The sequence below is a fragment of the Ammodytes marinus genome (genome assembly GCF_949987685.1).
Source record: "Ammodytes marinus genome assembly, chromosome: 8".
Classification (NCBI taxonomy): Eukaryota; Metazoa; Chordata; class Actinopteri; order Uranoscopiformes; family Ammodytidae; genus Ammodytes; species Ammodytes marinus.
The window spans coordinates 18,800,771-18,821,006 of NC_137212.1; the positions used below are offsets into that span (position 1 = coordinate 18,800,771).

The following is a 20,236-nucleotide window of genomic DNA, read 5'->3' on the forward strand; positions in this document are numbered from 1 at the left end:
TCTCTGTGCTCACAACACGGGGGGAATAAATAAAGAAGCGGCTGGTTTGACCAAGCAAAAACAAGAGACCGCTGGCTTGACCACAGTTGTTCCCACAGCCCGATAGTTTGACCCACATTCTGGCGTCGGCTATCGCAGTCCAGCCTATACCCCGCCCTACCAGTAAGGGTAGGGTCGGCGGTGGAAACAACACCGAGATTCTTAAAAGTGAGCTGTCCCGCTCTGAGCCGCTCCGATCCGACCCGCTCTACTCGGTGGAAACGAGGCAATAGAGACAGTGAGAGAACAGCGCTGGCTGCGGCAGCTACGTGACTAGTGAGACACAGTGTAGCCAACTGATTAATTTATTGACGAGGAAAAACACCACACAATAAACATTGCTGCGCTCACATTTTCGCCAATACACAAGACTCTCTTCACTCTTGCCGAGATGACTACACATGGCGGAAATGATTATTTTCGGCCCGCTTTCAGGCGGCTAGTACCCCTACGGAGGAGTACTGAGATCGGGAGCGGCTCAGAGCGGTTAGGTGCGCTTAAACCGTACCCTACCCAACTTTTGGCAAATGAAAAGCCAAACTACCCGGACCGAACCGCTCCGATCCGACCCGCTCTACTCGGTGGAAACGAGGCATTAGACACTTTTGAGATGTCTCATTGTTTCCAGAATGAATTCTGGGTAAAGAGCTGCTTTAGCCTTTGGCCTACCATCTTGCAATCATACATAGGTATAGCATAATGGCTTTGGGAACTCTGTTGCCATGGACCAGTGTGCTGCTCAGGTTGTTCTTTTGTTATCCTGCTCCTTTAACTTAATTTTGGCTATAAAATGTTAGAAAATAGGGATAATTTTCAATAAGAATTTCTCAAAGCACGATGTGATAGCCTACCTGCAATTGTCCAACAGAAATTATTTGAATATTTTAAAGCAGTTGTAGATATTATTTTATCTACTAATGGTTTTAGCTCTATGTATAAACAAACAGAAATAATATAATTTCACAAAATAAAGTTCAGTAATGACAACAATAACATCAGATTTTGAGAAGACTTGACTGAACTAAATTGTATAGTCCCTGTGGTAACAGCATCTGATTGTTCAAAAAGAAAAGAGGAAAGCCAGGAAATCTGCATTTTGACATACTAAAGTACTGATAATTACCCACTCTTTGCTGTTTTTCCTCCTCAGTTTTTGTTGATGCTATGACTGCAGAAGTACAGGATGTTCAGTGTTGGTGCGGAACCTTTTACTGCTTTTAATCTGAAGTCCGCAGATTTATAAGTTTAGTTGGAAGGAAATGACTATGGCAAGAAAAGAAAATAAGACATTACAGTGGAAATATAAGACCAAGTAGCCTAAGCTTTAGCTTAAGATAAAATTTCTACCAGATATGATACCAAGAGTTAACACTAAAAATTTAAATAAATGTATCAAGGTAAGCAGAAGGGGCTCTCTGTTCTGTCCTGTGTCCTCGGTGTCCCACATGAGGAACACAACCTTCCTCCGCTCTTTCAGGGACATCAGATTCCAGGGAAATCTTTTGACTTCATAGAGGATAGGTTTGTATTTGAATGAACAACAAAGATATCTTTAAACATTGCAGAAAAATAATGTCATTTGCCTATTCAGAAAGTGTGTAATATAACTAATGTTAGGCACTGTTTTCCTCATATCCTAGGATAGACAGAATATGACCCAGAACAGAACCTGTACAAGCAGGCCAGGAATGGCAATGAAAATATCCCTTCTTCTCTGAATAAGAACCTATTCCATCAAGAAGAAGACTCTGTTTGCCAAAGTGCAAATTAAACAGCTTGGTCCCTAATGATCGGAAATGCACGTTTTTGTATTATTTTTAACAATAATATGGGTCCCCAGTGTGACTAGAGTCTCAAAGTATGAAAAAGAACAACCCTCTCTCTTTTCTCCACATTTCTGAAAACCTGTGTTCAAAAACACCAGTCACACACCCTCATTAGCAACCAAATTTAACACTACTTCCTCCTGTGATAAGCACCCTCCCAGATAACCCTGATTCTAACCGGCAGTTATATTCAGGACCAATCTGAGCAGACTGGGCATTTGGAAGGCGGCTCTTAAAGAGACTGAAAAGAGCAGATTTAGCAATGGCACTGTGAGAAATATAAATGTTTTTTCTGGACACTACATCAAGAAAACAGTTTCTAGTGTAAGCCCAAATTAGAAATTTGACAATGAAAATTTGCAAAATATGTGACCTTTAAGATGTGTTTTTGTGAAACAACTTTCTAGCATCTTGTCAAACGCTTTTTATAGCTCTGTCATGTTTCTTTATGTTGTTATGTCAAGAAACGAACCGTAGCACTGTGCTCAAAACAAAATTAATTTGTTCCCCCTGCTGTTTCTGTCAACAGCACTCCCAACGGAAATGTAAAGAAATAACTGCTTATTCCATCCATTACTTATCCAAAAAAACAACCAAAGAAATAAAAAGGTAACATTTTAGTGTTTTGCCTTTATTTCAGCACGACGAGGGCTCAAACTGCGGGGACCTTGGCGGCAAAGGCGGAAAAGGCAAGTACCTGATGTTTCCTCATGCCACAAATGAGGTGCGTGAGAACAACGACAAGTTTTCGCCCTGCAGCATTGAACACATCAGCAAGATCCTCAAGATGAAGAAGGACGACTGCTTTGTGGGTGAGAGAGAAGAGAGTTCATAGGACGTCCATCTGCATGTCGCCTGCAAATAATTACACAGTGAATAATTATAATGTGTCTTCGACTTTCCGGTTATGTGCCTCTGTTTACATGTGCGTGTTTATCTGCCTGTCTGTTCTTTCTGGCCAGTCAGTGATCAGCCCATCTGTGGAAACCTGATTGTGGAGAAGGGTGAGGAGTGCGATGTGGGTCACAACGACACAGACCTCTGCTGCTACAGCGCCAAGGAGCCTATGGGAGTCCAGTGTCGCCTCAAGCCTGGTAAAGTCTGCAGGTAATTTACACAAAGACCATCAGAGTGTGCATGAAAGCTTCACGAACGGTCCAATAGGGGTTTTGGGTTGAAAGCAATTTTCTCACCTTTTTAAATGCAGCATGTTGACCTTTGAAGGTTGTGTAATTTTCTTGTTTATCTGTGGCATGTTTATGTGTCTCCCTGACTTTATGATGTTTTTTTGGTCCTGTCCATCAGTCCAAGTCAGGGCCTGTGCTGTGGTCAGGACTGTGAGTTGAAGTTGGCGGGTCACACCTGTGATGAGGAGACAGACTGTCAGAGAGAGAGCTTGTGTTCAGGACTATCCCCACTCTGCGCCGAGCCTAGCGCCAAGGAAAACCTGACAGTATGCAGCGAGGACACACGTGTCTGTCTGAACGGGGTGAGGCAGCCACATCCGCCACACCACAGTGTGACTCAATACACTTCAACTATGTTGGCCCACAAGCTAACGGGTGCAAGTGTACAGTAATCTTGTGGTGTATATAAATCATTATTCATGCTATATTTCAGAGTCCATTCTTGACTTAGGTCAATCTTCTCCACTTGGTCCATTCACTAGCTGTTCTGGAGATTTTAGTCTTCTCACTCAATCTTTATCCACAGCTTAATTGTTAATGTAAATCCATTACTTGAGGACTAGTTATCCATGTTGGCTTAAAGTTTGAGTTCACTCTTGACCTTTGTAACCTTTGCTGTTGTTTTATGTATCTAGGTTAATGCCAAACTTAAATGTATAGAATAAATGCTGAATAAATTAAGTTATCTTAACTGGGAATTGAGAGCTATATCTAGTGGATCATACTAGTACATATTTCACTCAACATCACAACTTATCATACTACTATGTTTTAGAAATTGAAAGTAATAAGACCGCATTTCCATTCATTTTTGGAAAAATATAACGTAAAAAAAGACATTTTTATTTTGTCAAAGCTTTATTAAAATGTTGTGACTCAAAGTTCACTCTAGCGGATGACACAGTTTGAAGAGTCTGCTAATTAATTATTTAATTGATCCTTTTCATATCGTATGTAAATTTGAAAAAAGTCTACTGAAACAATATGAAATGTATAATAAAATGGTATAGCTTGCTTGCATTCAAAAATGTTGTCAGAAAAGATGCACATTTGCAGTGAAAAATGCTGCTTTAAAGCATTAAAACATGAAAGTGACAATAGCATTCAAATAAGTACCTATAAGTATTTTCTTGCGTTATTTTATCTACAAAAAGTTCATTTTATGTAAGTGATTCAAAACCAATTCTACAGTAGATATTCATAGATTATTGTTTATATCATATCATTATTTTCATTGCGAATCATTAAGTCAGTGGCGTCTGAAGTCTTTCCGGTTAGTACACGTCAGCTAACATGAAGTTGAAACTTATCTGGATTTAATTTTCTGCTTCAGTGTCCAAGAAGCGTGCACACGATCAACTTTCCTCGTAAACAAATGCAGCATTACAACATAGTGTTACTGAGAAAAATATCTGCCCTAATCCATGTTTCCACGAGACAACAGTGTGGGAATCCATAAAAGTTTAATCTTGATCACATTTTCTCAATTGTTAAATGCATTCTGAGGAGACAGGAGAGGTGAGGAATCTATTCCAGCTGTGAATGTTGCTTCATCCAACGCTGGGGATATACTACTCTCCAGAGGTGCTAAGTGTGCTAAGCCTTTGGCAAACTGTTTTGGAATCATGGAAGATAATAACTGGAAAAGAGTTTTTTGGACTTTTGGGGTCCTAATAATCCAAATGAATTGGTACTAACACTCACATGTCGCACCTAGGTGAATGCTCAAATCCTTTTAAAAAACCAATTAATCAAAAACACGAAAACTGACCTTTGTACAAATAAATACAATTAGTCCAAAGTTTGGTTTGGATCTTCAAAACATTTCGTATTTATGTCAGCCTTTTGAAGAAAAATAAAATGTATAAAACCATGTGGGAAGCAAATTAAACTGTCTTGAATGTGATCCCAAAGGTCGGGAAATTAACAAACAATTTTCACAAATTGTCTCACTATGTCTCAATATGTCAGGGGACTGCAAAAACAAACCAATGCAGATATAATATCAAGAGGCATGAGGAAATCATATTTGTGAGACAGTTTTAACTAATAAATGTCTTGAAGAGAAATTGACATCATAGCAAGCCATGTTTCAAGTCTGTAGTACCTGTGTATGGACACAAGTGTTCTTTGTTGGACCGGTAACCACAAACAACAGTGATTTCATGGTGTACTGACACACTCTAAGGTACACTGCTCCATCAGTGAGTATAAAATCGGAATTTATTTGACAGTATCATGTTATTGTTGCTTAAATGTTTAAAACTCATCAGTTAATTGGTTGTGAACTGATTCATCTTACCACCATTCAGTTATGAGTTAGCACATTTGCCAAAGTACAGATGACAGGGCCAACTATACCTGCTGATGAAGGCAATATTTAAGTATCAAATTAAATGATTTTGTTTTTAAAACATGTACATGTATCGAGAGCAAAATGTGACACTTATCTGAAATGGACTCTGTTGGCTTAACCTGATGTTATTTTTTATTTATTTATTTTTGTATCCCATTATTCTCTAGCAGTTTTTCATGATTTTTTTAAAAATTTCTAATTAAGCTTTTTTTTCTTAATGTCTATGGTTCTCTCTGCAGGTCTGTGCTGAGTCTGTGTGTGTGAAGCACAACCTGGAGCAGTGTGACTGTCCAGGAGACTCCATGAAGGAGAAATGCCACATGTGCTGCCAGCAGCCTGGTAACCACGGCCTCATATGTCCTCAACTACTGAGGAATGTGTTTACAGTTTGTGTCTAAATATGTTAGTCTGTGTCAATTTGAACAGAGGGTACATTATTGTTTTCCATTAGGCAACCTCATAACTACCACAATAGGCCCCATCTGACATGATGTGCCGTGTACAACAATATCACAATATATTTTTGAGAAATCGCCTTGAACACTACATTGAGCAAGTAATCTGAGTTACTTGTTGTACTGAATTATTTGTTTCTCTAGAAGTTCAGAATCTAGGTTTAACTTCTTTAAAATATTATTAAATATACACTGGGGGGCACCAAAGTCAGAAATGTTCAGTTTATACATAGTGCCTTTAAAGCTGTAATCTGCTGTATTTGAGTTATGTTTCTTTTGGCAGTAATTGCAGGCACTTCTGGACCAGAGTTTCTTTCAAAACGTAACATTATTGACTGTATTAAGTCAGTAGATTGGCCGTTCTTAAACGCACAATGCTTTCTCTGTGTGTACTGATCTGCCAATGTGACCCAGAAGTTATGAGAAGTACAGACAGAGAGAGTCTGTATCGCTACAGCACCGACACTCGGCAGTTACCAGGCATGCCGGCTGGGTTCGGTAGGTTGTATGCGGAATATTGTGAACTTCAGACATGGCAGCACACACAGTGTGCGAGAGAACTTTTCATGAATTTTAAAAATGTGGAACCTAGGACCATGTCTTATAAAAGATATAGACTGTAAATAAAAGATAGAAACTAAGTTAAATGTACTGGAATGCACACAGGTCTGAACTCTAGTACTACTGAGCCTGAAGCTCCCATGTCCTGAGTACAAGGGAACGCACTGCTGCAGCGCGGGAAGGTCGGCACAGATACTCCGATAGTATTACTGGGCAAAGCAGAAAATACAGGCGCTTTCATCAGTGGGTCATATGCTCAATCAACATTGATTTAATTTACAATTAGATAGATAGGAACGTAACAGACAATAAACTAGATGTTAATCTTACGGATAACAATTTGTGTTATGATATATACAGTCATATGAAAAAGTTTGGGAACCCCTCTCAGCCGGCAATATAATTGACTCTGCTTTCACAAAAAAAAATATAAAAGTGGTATGTCTTTAATTGACCAGGAACAGCTAAGTACTGGGATGTTTTCCAAACAAAGATTTTTTGAAAAGCAGTATTTGGTTGTATGAAATAAAATAAAATGTGAAAAACTGGCTGTGCAAAAATATAGGAACCCTTGTGGTTTTGTTGATTTTAATGCCTGTAACAGCATGTAAAACTGATGACTTTAAACACAAAGTTGGTTGGATTATGTTGTTAAGCCTTGAACCTCATAGCAATGTCTGTTTAATCATGAGAAAATGTATTTTAGGTGCCTAAATGCAAGTTGCACTTCTCTTTGACTCTCTGCTGAAGTGAGACGGAATGGGATCATCAAAACAGCTCCCAAAAGATCTGAAAAACAAAGATTGTTCATTGTCATGGTTTAGGGGAAGGCTACGAGAAGCTTTCCCAAAGGTTTCAATCGTCAATTTCGACTGTAGGGAACGTTGTCAGGAAATGGAAGGACACAGGCATAGTGGCAGTTAAACCCAGGCATGGCAGACCAAGAAAAAAACAGGAGCGGCATAGGTGGAGGATTGTGAGAATGGTTGCACACAACCCAAAGATCACCTCCAAAGACCTGCAAGAACATCTGGCTGCAGATGGTGCATCTGTACATCGTTCAACAATTCAGCGCAATTTGCACCAAAACATCTGCTTTTTAAAAAGACCAAATAATTTAATTTTTGTCTCATCAGTCCAAAGCATTTTCTTCCGATATGAAGCTGGCTTGTCTAAATGAGCTTTTGCATACTCCATGCAACTGTATCTGTGGCGTGGGCGCAGAAAGGGCTTCCTTCTCATCACCCGGCCATACAGATGTTTTGGTGCAAATTGCACTGAATTGTAGAACCATGTACAGATACACAATCTGCAGCCAGATGTTCTTGCAGGTCTTTGGATGTGATCTTTGGGTTGTGTGCAACCATTCTCACAATCCGCCGCATATGCCGCTCTTGTACTTTTCTTGGTCTGCTAGACCTGGGTTTAACTGCAACTGTGCCTGTGTCCTTCCATTCCCTGACAACGTTCCTTACAGTAGAAATTGACAATTGAAACCTTTGGGAAAGCTTCTTGTAGCCTTCCCCTAAACCATGACAATGAATAATCTTTGTTTTTAAGATCTTTTGGGAGCTGTTTTGATGATCCCATTCTGTCTCACTTCAGCAGAGAGTCAAAGAGAAGTGGAACTTGCATTTAGGCACCTAAAATACCTTTTATCATGATTAAACAGACCTTTATATGAGGTTCAAGGCTTAACAACATAATCCAACCAATTTTGTGTTTAAAGTCCTCAGTTTTACATGCTGTTACATGCATTAAAATCAGCAAGACCACAAGGGTTCCCATATTTTTGCACAGCCAGTTTTTCACATTTTATTTAATTTCATAAAACTAAATACTGCTTTTCAAAAAATCTTTGTTTGGAAAACATCCCAGTACTTAGCTGTTCCTGGTAAATGAAAGACATACCTCTTTTATCTTTTTTGTGTGAAAGCAGAGTCAATTATAATGCCGGCTGAGAATGGGTTCCCAAACTTTTTCATATGACTGTATTTTAATAGAACTTTTTCTGTGTCATTTGCAGATAAGCCTGACACATGTGCCAGCACCACCTCCTCTGTGCTGTCTCGTCACTTCCAGAGAAAGACGCTGCCATTAGTCGGTGGGGCTCCGTGCTCAGGGAACCGGGGATACTGTGATAAATTCAGGGTGTGTCGCCTGCTGGATGCAGACGGCCCCATCGCAAGACTGAAAAACTCTTTTCCCGATTTGGATGACTTTGAGGACATAGCAGAGTGGATGAAGGTGAAGGTTAACTACAATTAGATAACACATTCATAAGTAAACACCACAAAAATTAAGAAAAAACAACATCGATGTCATAGCATGAGTGAAACTTGAAGGATCTGCTAAAGTTGGCAGCTATTATCAATGTTCTTATTTACAACAATGCATCAGGTGAAGTAGTCATTTTTACTGATAAACCTACAAGAGAACTATTAAGTAAATATGCATTTCTATAGATATTCATATTGCTGTGTAACTTATTTTGCTGAAACTATGACAAATTACATTTAAACATTCATCATCATCTGGTAAATGTCTCATCCTGTCACATCATTCCTCTTTAAAGACATCCTAAAGCGTTTTTGACCACTGGTGGCACTGTAGAGCAATGTTGATGATCAGTTCTCTTTAAAGTTTGAATCTTGTGCTGAACATTTAAGATAACTGCAGCAGCGCCTGGTGATAAAGCACCTGAAAGGGAGCATTCTGCCAAAAAGGCATTTAACGTGTTTGTTAGCCAAAAATATATACAATGTGAATGAAAACAAATCTGTATTTGTTCACAATGAAAGCTCCATATCTAATCAGTATTTCAGTTGCCAACCCCTTTTAAAACCTAAATGAGATGTTTTACTATATGTTTTCATAAGAAAACCATTATAAGTGTGGTTGTGTCACTTAATGCAGTGCTCTAAGATTTATGTTTCAATAAGATTATGAGGTAATTGTACAGATGCACACCAAACACTGAGCATATGTATGTCATCAAGATTCATAGTGGGAGTAAATTCCCCGCCTGACTTCAATCAGGAAGCTTGTGGAAAGTTGCATCGATTATTTGGTTGACCTTAGGCCATGGCTGCAGCAGATGTTTGCCTGAGGCTGCCTCTTCAGCTCAGCCTAGTTTGTTTGTTAAACTTCTTGCCTGGAGGTTCAGCTGTCTGCAATGATTCAGCTCACAGCAGCCTTTAATGTTTAGTTTCACACGTCAGCATGGAGAATCAAGAATGCCCATTTGGTTTGAAGAGCACCTCATGAATCAGCCAACCATTTCACTGGAGAAAGCAATAACCCCTCACTTAAGGAACCATCAGTTTGTTTTACCATAGCAATGTCGCTGACTCACACTGTAAGTAAAGTGCAGAGTTGCAAAGAAGTAATAACCTGTTCTAGTTTGGGGGTGTGACGTTTTTCTACACCAGAATAGAGAAAAACACAGCTCATGCATTCCATCAAAAATATGACAACAGGGGCGCCCTTAGCTCAGTTGGTAGGACGTCCCCCCATGGGCCTCGGCCAGCAGCGGACCCGGGTTCGATTCCAGCCCACGGTCGTTCTCTGCATGTCACTCCCCTCTCTGCCCCATTTCAACTCTGTCTCTACACTATCAATAAAGCATAAAAATGCAAAAAAAAATCTTTAAAAAGAAAATATATAGGGGAGAACGGGGTAATCTGAGCCACTTTTCACATTTGCTCCCCTCTAAGCAAGCTAAAATGATTTATCACTCAAATTTACACATTTCCCATTAATTCAGGATGTTTCCTAGAAATGGGCATTAGTAGAATTTTTTCAAGACAAAGGGCTGTGAAAATATGATAGTTTAAAAAAAAAGTTGTCATGTGGCTCACTTTACCCCAGCTGTGGGGTAAACTGAGACGGACCAGAAAAATCAAGGGGGTAAAGTGAACCAGCTAGGGGTAAACTGATTCACTTACTGTTTCCACTCTGAAACTATCATAAGAACACATATTGTAACCGTTAGAATCCTGAAAGCTAGCCACACATTCCAGAACTAATGTCGGACTAGTGAAATAATGATGGGGTTTGGCCAATTAAGCAAAGCAAATTTTCTAAACACTTGAAAGTAACTCTGAACAAAATCAAATACAACATATTATAATTCAAAATGTTTTAATAAGATTCAAATGAAAGATAGAACCAGTTAGATTAGAACACAGTCTGGGGGTCAGAACACAGGACCCTTAGAGCCAGCTTGTGTCTGGGGGTCAAAGCATAGGAAAATCAGAACCAGCGAGAACAGCCTGGGACTCAGAACACAGGAGAAGACCCAACTGGATTATAACATCAGCCTGTCATACTCTACAGCTAGGCCTACTCTACATTCCAGCCCCGAAGGTTACAGGGAAAGATGAGAAGGTGCTCTTTCCGTGTGGTTGCCCCAGGTCGTCTTCCTGGTGTATTTCCTTGGCATGATGGCTTTTCTACAATGTGTATGACATTAAAATAAAACATATGTTACGTAATATAACATAAAAATATGAAAACATATATCTCACATGACCACAAATGTTTTCCGTTGCCTAGATACAGGGGGTGACTCACATTACCCGATGCCTCAGATTCCCCCGTTCTCCCCTATATGACAACAAATCAGCTTAAAAAGTGTTTAACTTAACCTAGGCTAAAGTTGCTGTTGTTGCTACTCACAGATAAAGGCAGATACAGTGTGTGGGTGACAAAGAAACAATTATGCATGCACAATATGTCTGACATTTTAAATTAGAGCTACAATGAGTCAATTAATTAATTAGTCGATTAAAAACAAACAAATCTGCATTGACTTTGATAATCACTTCTATTATATTTGAAGCAAAAAGTATTGATTTAATTTGTTTTCTCTTATTTTTAAATTGATTATTTTGAAGTTTTTGCAATGCTCACAAGACAATTAAAAGAAAAGTAATATTTTTTTTGTGTCAAAATGATTCAATTATTCGAAGATTAAGATTTGTTTGCGACCCTATTTTAAATTGCAATTAATTTCAGTCAATATTGATATTGCGGGTCAATATTTTTTTCATGTTTTTTCTTCCATTGTTGTCACCTTTCAGCTACTGTTTATTATTGTTTTCGTCACGCAAAAAACTCTCAAACTAAAGTGACTAGTGGCTATATTTTGGATTTTTTTGATTATTTGTTTTTTGTAATACAATGGCACACTAATTTTAAATGGTTTGTCGTATATCTTGAGTGCGCGACCGCAGCCATACTGCACACACCAAAAAAGTACTAACAAGATAATGAAAGAAGCCGATATTCTTAGTTTGCTGGGTTTAAAGTTCACTGCAAGACATTTATGTAATAAGCTTTCAAATGTTACATTCATGCAATATTTATATTTATCCTGTAGGTTTATTGGTGGGCCATTCTGCTGGCAATCCTGACTCTGTCCGGAGTAATGGGTTGTACCGTCTGCCTGTGTGACCGCACCCTTGACCCCGGTGACCTGGAGTGACCTGGGACATTTGATCCCTGTCACCTCTGGGAGTAAAAGCATCATCATCAATGATCCACAAATTCTTCAGGATTTATCTGGGATTTTTAGTCAATATCACACTGACGAGATTCTCCTGGTCAACTTTGCTCCACATGTTGCTGGTGACCTGTGAGGACACTCACACCTGTTCAACGCCTCCCACACTGTTTTGTTTATTAATATTTGTGTGCGTCATAATGCATCTGTCATTTCTATTTCCTCGTGTGACTTGCGTGTTGACATTTCAACAAGCGCTCAGAGGCTCCTGTGATGCATGTGTTGTAAAGAAAAAAAAGAAAAAAGACGCTGTTGCAGCCAACTGTGGATCAGTCAACCTGCCCTAAGAGGCTACATAGCATCATATACGTACAGCAATTTAAAGCCATCTGTCCCGACAAAGGCTGTCATGGACTCTGCCTTGTCCTTCCTTTCCTTGTCCTCTCTGTTGTATTTAAAACTTGAGCGCTAATTTCAGCATTGATAACCCTCCAGCTTTCCTTAATAGTATTTCATCATATCATTTAAATTTTGCTACAAAATGTGATAACAATTGGAAATTGATGGTCCCACACACCTGTCATTTGCATTGCGTATGACAAAGAAAATTGCTTATGTTAATGTAAATGTTAATAAAGTGACAATTTACATGTTTGTCATGTCAAGGAGTTCACATTTATCATTTATAGTTTACAATGTAAATAATTCAGGATATTTACTCTGGTACCGTACTTTACTTCGCTGGTTCCATTTTAAGCAACTTTATACATTCTCTCTACTTTTCTTTGGAGGGAAATGTTACTTACTTATTCCACATGTTTTTGGACAGCTTTATAAAGAAACTTTTTTTGTAGTATGTTACATAAAAAATCTTTTGTTTGTCTAGGGCCAACTAGTAAGTGTCATAATACTAGCGTTTTTTTTTTAAGAAGATCAGATTGAAAACAAAGGGAACCCTTATTTTTCTCTCTCACTTAACCACTCAAATAATTTGATTATATATAACTCACAGATTTTTTTCGCAGAGGGGAACCGACCCCAAATTTGTGAACACTGAACGAGTGTAGTTTTAAAATAGTTCAAACTACTTTTAATACCTCAAGCATATTTAACATTTATTTTATGTCATGAATCTAATGCTAATTTTCTCCGTTTTCATCTCTTGGGTCACCTTGACTCAGTCAGCCAAACACAATGGCTTCACAATGATAATGAGGTGCAGAAATCACAAAGCTTATTATTTGTAATTTAACACTGTTTTCCCCTTTCAATTCTTAATTTGTATCAAAAACAGATTTGTGTGTTTAAATAATGAAAAATGTTTGGGTCAAACACACATTGTACACTAATAACAAATTTTTTAAATTAATAAACAAACTTGAGCTGGTAAAAAGGAGCAAGGTTAGGATTAAAAAGATAAAGTTTATTATCATCTTTCAAATAAATGTCAGTTTTGGTTTATTAAAGAATTTAAAAAGTACACAGAATATTTACAAATATTTACATAACAGTATATAAATGCACATTGTACATATTATATTCATCTGGAGGTAAAAATATATAACTAACAGTGTTCCACACTACACAATCTATCAGCAGTATTATGATATTTACATAACTGTACAAGTAACTTGGTTAAGCAATCTCTTCCCCGTTTCCAGTGCAAAAGTAAAACCTTTCCACATTTTTAAAGAATGTGGAAATGAAGTCACAATGATTACCCATACCGATCTCAGAAGAGACATTAGATGTTGCACACAGAACTGGAAATGTAGACGTGAATAAAAGAGCAATTTAAAAGTCACGTTGACACGGGAGAATAATCAGTCGAGGGAGACTCATGATAGACAGCACAACAACATGACAACATTGACATTAACCTTGCCTTTTACCTCACACTGAGCATCACATTCCTCGTTCAATTTACTTTCATAACATGGTAGACAAAAATGTCTGGCACTTCTTGGAGATCGCCGCTTCAAAATAACATATCCTGTTGCACAGGTTGAGGCAAGACAAAAACAAAATGTGTTCAAAAACAAAATGTTGGGCATATTCAGATGTTTCTGTGAATGTTCATATAATAACAACAGCAAAGCCCACTAGGGTCAAAAACAGCTACAAAGCGCTAAGTTCAGTCAATTTCAGCTAGCAAAAGCTAACTTCTGCCAACCTTTTTACAGAAAGGCACACTGGTATAGGTCCCGCAATCAAATGCAGTGCTGAGAGCCACAGTGGTGAATGCTCTTTTCAGGTTATGCATTAGTTAAGGTTAACACATAAAGGCAAATAAACTGTACCCTATTGCATAAAGCACAGTAAATTCATTTTATTTTTGAGAAGTCTGCAGATCTCCGGCGACACTGACAGGACATTATTCTTCACAATGGATGCTACAAATATGACATTTAACTTGGGGTCTTTCAATGGGAAAACAGTACCTTGTGTCCCATCAAGGTAAATCCAGTCACTTAAACCTCTAATAATGTGAAACCTTGAATAATATCCATCACTTTGGACAAAAGCGATGCACCAAAGACAGCCAAATTTACTGAAGACGTGGCTCTTTACAAAAATAATTTACAGTATTCACATACACATCATTTTAAATAACAAATATACTTTTGTGAGTTGTGTATACTTTGAGAAATAAAATAAGTTATTGTAAAAGGTCTTTCAATAATTAACTAAGTGATGAAATGAACAGAAGGGCATTCCACAATGGAGTCTTTCTTCAAGGTCAGTGGGTCTTCAGAGTAACTCTACAGATAAAGTAAAATGTACATAGTTATTTATAAACATTAACACTGATGTTACCAGTAATTTGGGGACACTTGCAGAGGGTAACTTACCTTTTTGGAGTTTGTTTGGGGTTCGTCCTCCACGCGTCTTTACATTTAACAAATGTGACCTCTTCCGTTAAGTCCTGAGCTTCTTTTACGCAGAACACCATCCTAAATAAAAAGGAAATTCAATTAAAAACACAATTGATGTGCATGAGCTTCATCAATGGCCCACTAAGAGGTACAGGTTGTTAATGTTATATAAAGACTGCTACCTCCACAGCTAGAACTTGTGTTAAAAGAGTATATTGGTCACATTTCTGATATTTTTTACACGGCAGTGTTAAGGTCTTTACGGCCAACTTACTTTTGTTGCGTCTCGCCAGCTCTGATGCGGATTTTGTGAACCTCCATGTTAGCGCTGTCTGAGTCACCGGACCACCAAGAAGCTACCATCTTCAACATGTTGGACGTTGACCAACTGTCTGTCTCCTCCCATTTAAACTTCAACATCAAGAGATCGCCGATATCTTTCTCCGTCACCAGCAGAAATGAATGTGTCTTGTTTGTCGCTATTTTCTCCTTCCTGCCAGATGCACACAGAGAAATGTTAGCAAGTAGAAATATTTGACTTAGCCTGAGCCTCATAAACTCTGCACCATAAACCACTATATAACCACACTCAGAGAAAGCAAACTTGTATGCCAACTCTGTGGTTGCATCACTGTGTCTTGTCCCTGTTACAAAACAACTTGTAGTTAGCAAGATGCAAGTCACACAGCTGTAATGCTGCTTTAGAAAATGTAGTGATGACCATTTAAAAGGCCCACTCACAGTTTAAGATCCAAGTTTTCAGCCTCTCCCTTTGTTCCGTACAGTGAGACGGTGAGCGAAGGCTCCATCTCTGAACGATTGACTTTGCTGGAGAAGTGGATCTTCAGCTGATAGTGGTAAACTGGAAGAGAGCGAAAACAATTCAGCATTAGTTAAGAGAGGTTGTAAGTTGTAACATGCATGCTGTAGTGAAGCAGTTCAGATTTAGATTGAGATAGTTTTGCTGCAGCTGGTCAGACATTTGGCTTCAAAGTCACCAGAAATTGGAACACTACTGAGCTCAAAAAGTCTTCAATTCCTTTTAAATCGCTTCTTTGAAAATGTATTCTGCGCTTGGGATTGCTAATGATATTGTATAATCATTAGTTCATCTGACTCTAGGTATAGGAAACTGAACTTTCCATTCTCCTTTTCTTAATAATAAAGTAAATAAACTACGCAATTATAACTCATTCAAAATTCATAATTTTTTTAACTGTAATTAAAAAAATCCCACAAACTGAACTATCAACTCTCCTTTTCCTGTTCTCCAGTTCACTGACCTCTGAAAGGCATGGAGGCTCGTGTATTGGTGTACATCTGAACGTCGCGCGCCTTGCGGACCTTGCTCATGTCGTAGCCCACTGTGTTGCAGCGGCCTTTGCGGCAGTTGAGACACATGCCACGGTTGAACGCGTCACTGCTGCCACACCTGTAGGCCTTGGCTGCTTCCTGCTCGTTCAGCAGAGAGTCGATGAAGAGGTGGATCGATCGCTCGTGTTCGCATTTCACAGCATCGGTGATGGCTGATGAGGAAAAAGTGCATAACATAGCTATGTTAATTTGTGCAACTGACGGTAACAGTGTTTACTGCTAACTAAGACAGATTAATTAAAAAAGAACCAAGTAGCTACGGTGTCGCTCACCAAATATCCCAAAGTTGGCTATCTTCTCCAGGGCCCCCCTTAGGTTGCAGCCCGGCTGGAAACTGCCTCCATTGGGGTAAATGTCCACGTGGCCAACAGGCTGCTGGATCCCAATGCTGAGACCCAGGGAGCCGCGTGTGAAGGTGTGGAGGACGTCCACAAAGTGAGCATCATCGGGGGAGAGGCGCCTGTGGGCGTGCTCTCCCTCAAAGTCAGGACCAGCTGGGTCCAGACCTGCACACGTAGACGGAGCAGTAACAACAAGGTTCATTTAATGAACTGTCAATTAACTGATCTTTTACCAAACTGTAATGCAACATGGTGAATGTTCTGGTATGTTTACCAGTTATTCTTCCGACTTTATTGGTTGCGTGGCTTCCAGCAAATCCTGCCACATGTGCCCCGAGGCTGTAGCCAATCAGGTGGAGGTTGTCAAGAGGCATGTTGGTGGCTTCCTGTAAAGTACATTCAAGAAAAGATGAGGTTGTTGGAAAATCACATGACCACTTTTTTCACAGTTAACAGTTACATATTATGAAAAGTCCTAACTTAATTTGCCCCCCCTCTTAGGAGATCATTCAAAAAGTAATGACAACTATAAAGCCCTTTACTTAGTTTGACTTTCTTTTTAATAGGGGGTAGTGAAAATATGTCTCCTAAAAATGGACAGCAACAGGTGTAACTTTTTGGAGTGAAACCTGTATTTCTATCTCACTGACCTCTATCCAATCGATAAAGCGGGCGATCTCATGTCCCACTTTCTTGGTGTTCTGAGCTGCCACCACATAGTGGTTCTGTGCCGAGGTGAGCCAGTCCACCACGATGACGTTGGCTGTCTGCTCTCTCTCGTACAGCGCTGATGCCAGCTTAGCTACCCAGCTTTCAAACATACCACTCAACTGTTGAAATGAAAGAGGAAAACTTACAATGCAACAAGGTCATCAGTTGTAATTAATCATTCCTGAAAGAGTTAGCCAAATGGCCATGTCGTAACAATCAGAGCCATCTCATTCATGGTTCATGTTTCCAGAATGTTCTTTGAAATTTACACCAACATGTTGCTATCTGTCAAGAAATTGAGTTACACTACCAGTCAGGTACCCTGGTGTTTTTTTTGTTTCTTTTTTTGTACTAAACCAAAGCAGGGTTTAGTGAACAGAGCCCTTTGGTGATTTGAAGAGAGGGGCATGTCACAACGTGCTAAAGCATCTCCACTCACCGTCCACCCATGGATTACTAGGAATGTTTTGGAGGTGCTGTTGAAGGTGCAGGCTGCCAGGGAGTCAGGTTTTCCAGGAACGATGTAGCACAGGTCATCATCAGGATGGGATGGTTTGCGGAGGGAGAATCTGACAAGAGTTTGGTTGGTGTCATCCTTGCTGTCAAACAAGTCTTTCAGAGGGTCGAGGAAGTTACCTGAAAGAGACGACGGTTAACAATTTAGATCTGTGTGTGTTTTTTATGTAAGCAAAGAGAAGGAATTCCTCTGTCAAGCTAGTGTTTATTGTAAGATGTGTAACTCTTGGCTTATATTCTGGCTGGGCGGTTGGAGACGCCTGACTAGCTAACTGAGTGACTGGTTGCAATTAGCCCAGGCCCCTCTGGGCCCCTCAGTAAAAGAGCTTCAAACCCTAGACAAGATCAGTCTTCAGGGGTTACAGGAGTTCACTTGGTCAAACTGAGCTCCATAGAAACAACAGAGTTTTTCCCAGCTTTGTTACTGTCACCTCACTGCCTATAATCGGCCCAAGTTTCAGTGTTCCTCAGTCCTGCCACAGTCAGCTGACTCAACTCAACTGGGGGTTGTGCTGGTTTTCAGAGTGGGGGGTGGGGAGGTGGATGCCAGAACCAGAGAGAGATTCAAAAGGCTTATATTATGAAAGCAGTTGAGGGGGTATATTGTAAACATAAATGATCATAAATGTTTTTAGATAACTCAATTAATATTGAGATCATTATGTAGCCTATAGATGTCTGCACCAGTGTTTTCCAGGCTATCTGAAAGTGAAAAAGAAAAAATCATGTCTCTCCAAGCCAATAGTTGTAAGTAGAAGTTGGCTATCTGCCAAAAGAAACACAAAGACAAATGTAGTCGTAGACACGTGATACGGCATCTGACCGTTAATGTTATTGTCAGAGTCCAAACTGCACACATCAGACATAAATTAGACACACATTTCCTTCATACAAGATTTTTTCATCGCGATTATCAGCGCCGTTGGACTCGCTCAGATCCTCCGGTTATGCGCTAGTCTACAGTGTATAAAGTGTGTGAGAGCAAATGCGGATGAGGTTGGAAGTGGCAACTCACCCAAAATAGAACCGGCAAGCTCTTCTTCCAGGGGCGTCACATACTGCACAGCTGCGTTGAACACCAGAAAGTACAGGAACCGAACTCGCCACACGTTCATCTCTTTTACAGCCTTTTCCTTTTAGAGAAAATGTCTTGAACAGTGAATAAAATCAAGCAGATCTCTCGGCCGAAGAGTGGTCCCTCTCAGTATAATTCAGTGCGTCCTGTTGCGCGTACAGCGCTGATATCTGAACCACCTTGAACTGTTCGCTTCTTAAATAGCAACTCTGACAAGCCATTGGCTGCTTACCCCCGGGCGGGGAATGGAAAAATATGTGTGAGGTAAATCATTAGACCGCTTTATGATATTAACTAACACACCACTGTTTGGCAACATAGATGATCATTAAAACCAGTAGAATGTAGTAGGCCTACTAATGTTGTTATCTTTATTAAATGTAGACTATGTTTCTGGCACACAATAAGCCCATAATGAGAAATTAAATACAGGACTAGTCTACTGCGAGTTGGGCTGATTAATGAATTGCTCTACATTTAACATATTTGAATAATGTAATAACCTGAGGATTTGTTCAAACTTTTAAAATTAGTTAGTTTGAATGTAAAACAAAAACATCAACTCTGCAGAAAATACACTCCAAGGTCTACGAGTTCTTTTTAATACTTTAAGTGTCATCCAAATAAATGAAAGCATAAATGATATGTCAAATATAGTAACGGTTCGAAAATATTCAGTTTATTTTCTTATTCATGGATTTAACTGTATTAGATAACGCTCAGTGTGTTTATGTAGTAATCAAAGATAAACTTTGAGACCTTCTGCTGTCAGTATTTACAGACAGCGTGTGTGATGCAGGCTGGAGAAGCAGGTCATGAATGTCTGGATAGGCCAAACTAACAATGTTTGTATCATCGGCTCACCTACATGGCTGTGTCTCCGTAACATTCCACTACCCAGGCTGCTTGGCATAACATAAGGGGCCTCTTAAGGATATTTTAGGGTCTCTTTTTCATCCCATGTTGTCATGGCATCAGAGTGCAGATAAGAGAAAGAGAGAGAGAATAAATCAAATCAAAATCAAATCAGTTTTATTTATATAGCCCAAAATTACAAATAAATTTGTCTCGGTGGACTTTACATTTCATACAATATGATATATGATACAATATGATACAATATGATACAATATGACACCCTGCCCTTACACCCTTAGCTCGGCTGAGAAAAAACTCCCAGTAAAAACCCTTTACCGGGAATAAAAAAAATTGAAGAAATCTCAGGGAGAGTCGACAGAGTAAGGGATCCCTCTCCCAGGACGGACATACTGCAATAGATGTCATAAGTAGAGAAAATCACGAAGGAATTTGGTCATTGACCAGGTGATTACATGGTAATACTAAGTAAAGTGCGAATAGTGTGGATGCAGGAAGACTTCAGATGCAGCCAGAGGATCCACACCGTCTCGTCTC

The 20,236-nt window shown here is 39.3% G+C and overlaps 2 protein-coding genes across 2 annotated transcripts in view; one reads left to right on the forward strand and one right to left on the reverse strand.

Annotated features, from left to right (window-relative positions):
* The window catches only part of LOC307254860 (disintegrin and metalloproteinase domain-containing protein 10), a 35,983-nt gene extending 23,410 nt beyond the window's left edge, over window positions 1-12,573 (forward strand). Inside the window, exons 10-15 of the mRNA XM_080033395.1 lie at window positions 2,506-2,677; window positions 2,828-2,972; window positions 3,171-3,354; window positions 5,648-5,747; window positions 8,451-8,671; window positions 11,808-12,573. Coding sequence (XP_079889521.1) covers window positions 2,506-2,677; window positions 2,828-2,972; window positions 3,171-3,354; window positions 5,648-5,747; window positions 8,451-8,671; window positions 11,808-11,912 — 927 coding nt within the window. The 3' untranslated portion in view covers window positions 11,913-12,573. The remainder of the gene's footprint in view (window positions 1-2,505; window positions 2,678-2,827; window positions 2,973-3,170; window positions 3,355-5,647; window positions 5,748-8,450; window positions 8,672-11,807) is intronic.
* Window positions 12,574-13,381: 808 nt separating this feature from the next.
* Window positions 13,382-18,947, reverse strand: lpl2a (lipoprotein lipase 2 a). The gene is made up of 10 exons (XM_080032648.1): window positions 18,764-18,947; window positions 17,672-17,868; window positions 17,172-17,351; window positions 16,796-16,907; window positions 16,453-16,686; window positions 16,090-16,332; window positions 15,548-15,668; window positions 15,081-15,299; window positions 14,783-14,884; window positions 13,382-14,692 (listed from the first exon to the last, which is right to left on the reverse strand). Exons 1-10 carry the CDS (start codon window positions 18,861-18,863, stop codon window positions 14,671-14,673), a joined length of 1,530 nt encoding a protein of 509 aa, XP_079888774.1. The 5' UTR covers window positions 18,864-18,947; the 3' UTR covers window positions 13,382-14,670.
* Between the last annotated feature and the right edge of the window lie 1,289 nt (window positions 18,948-20,236).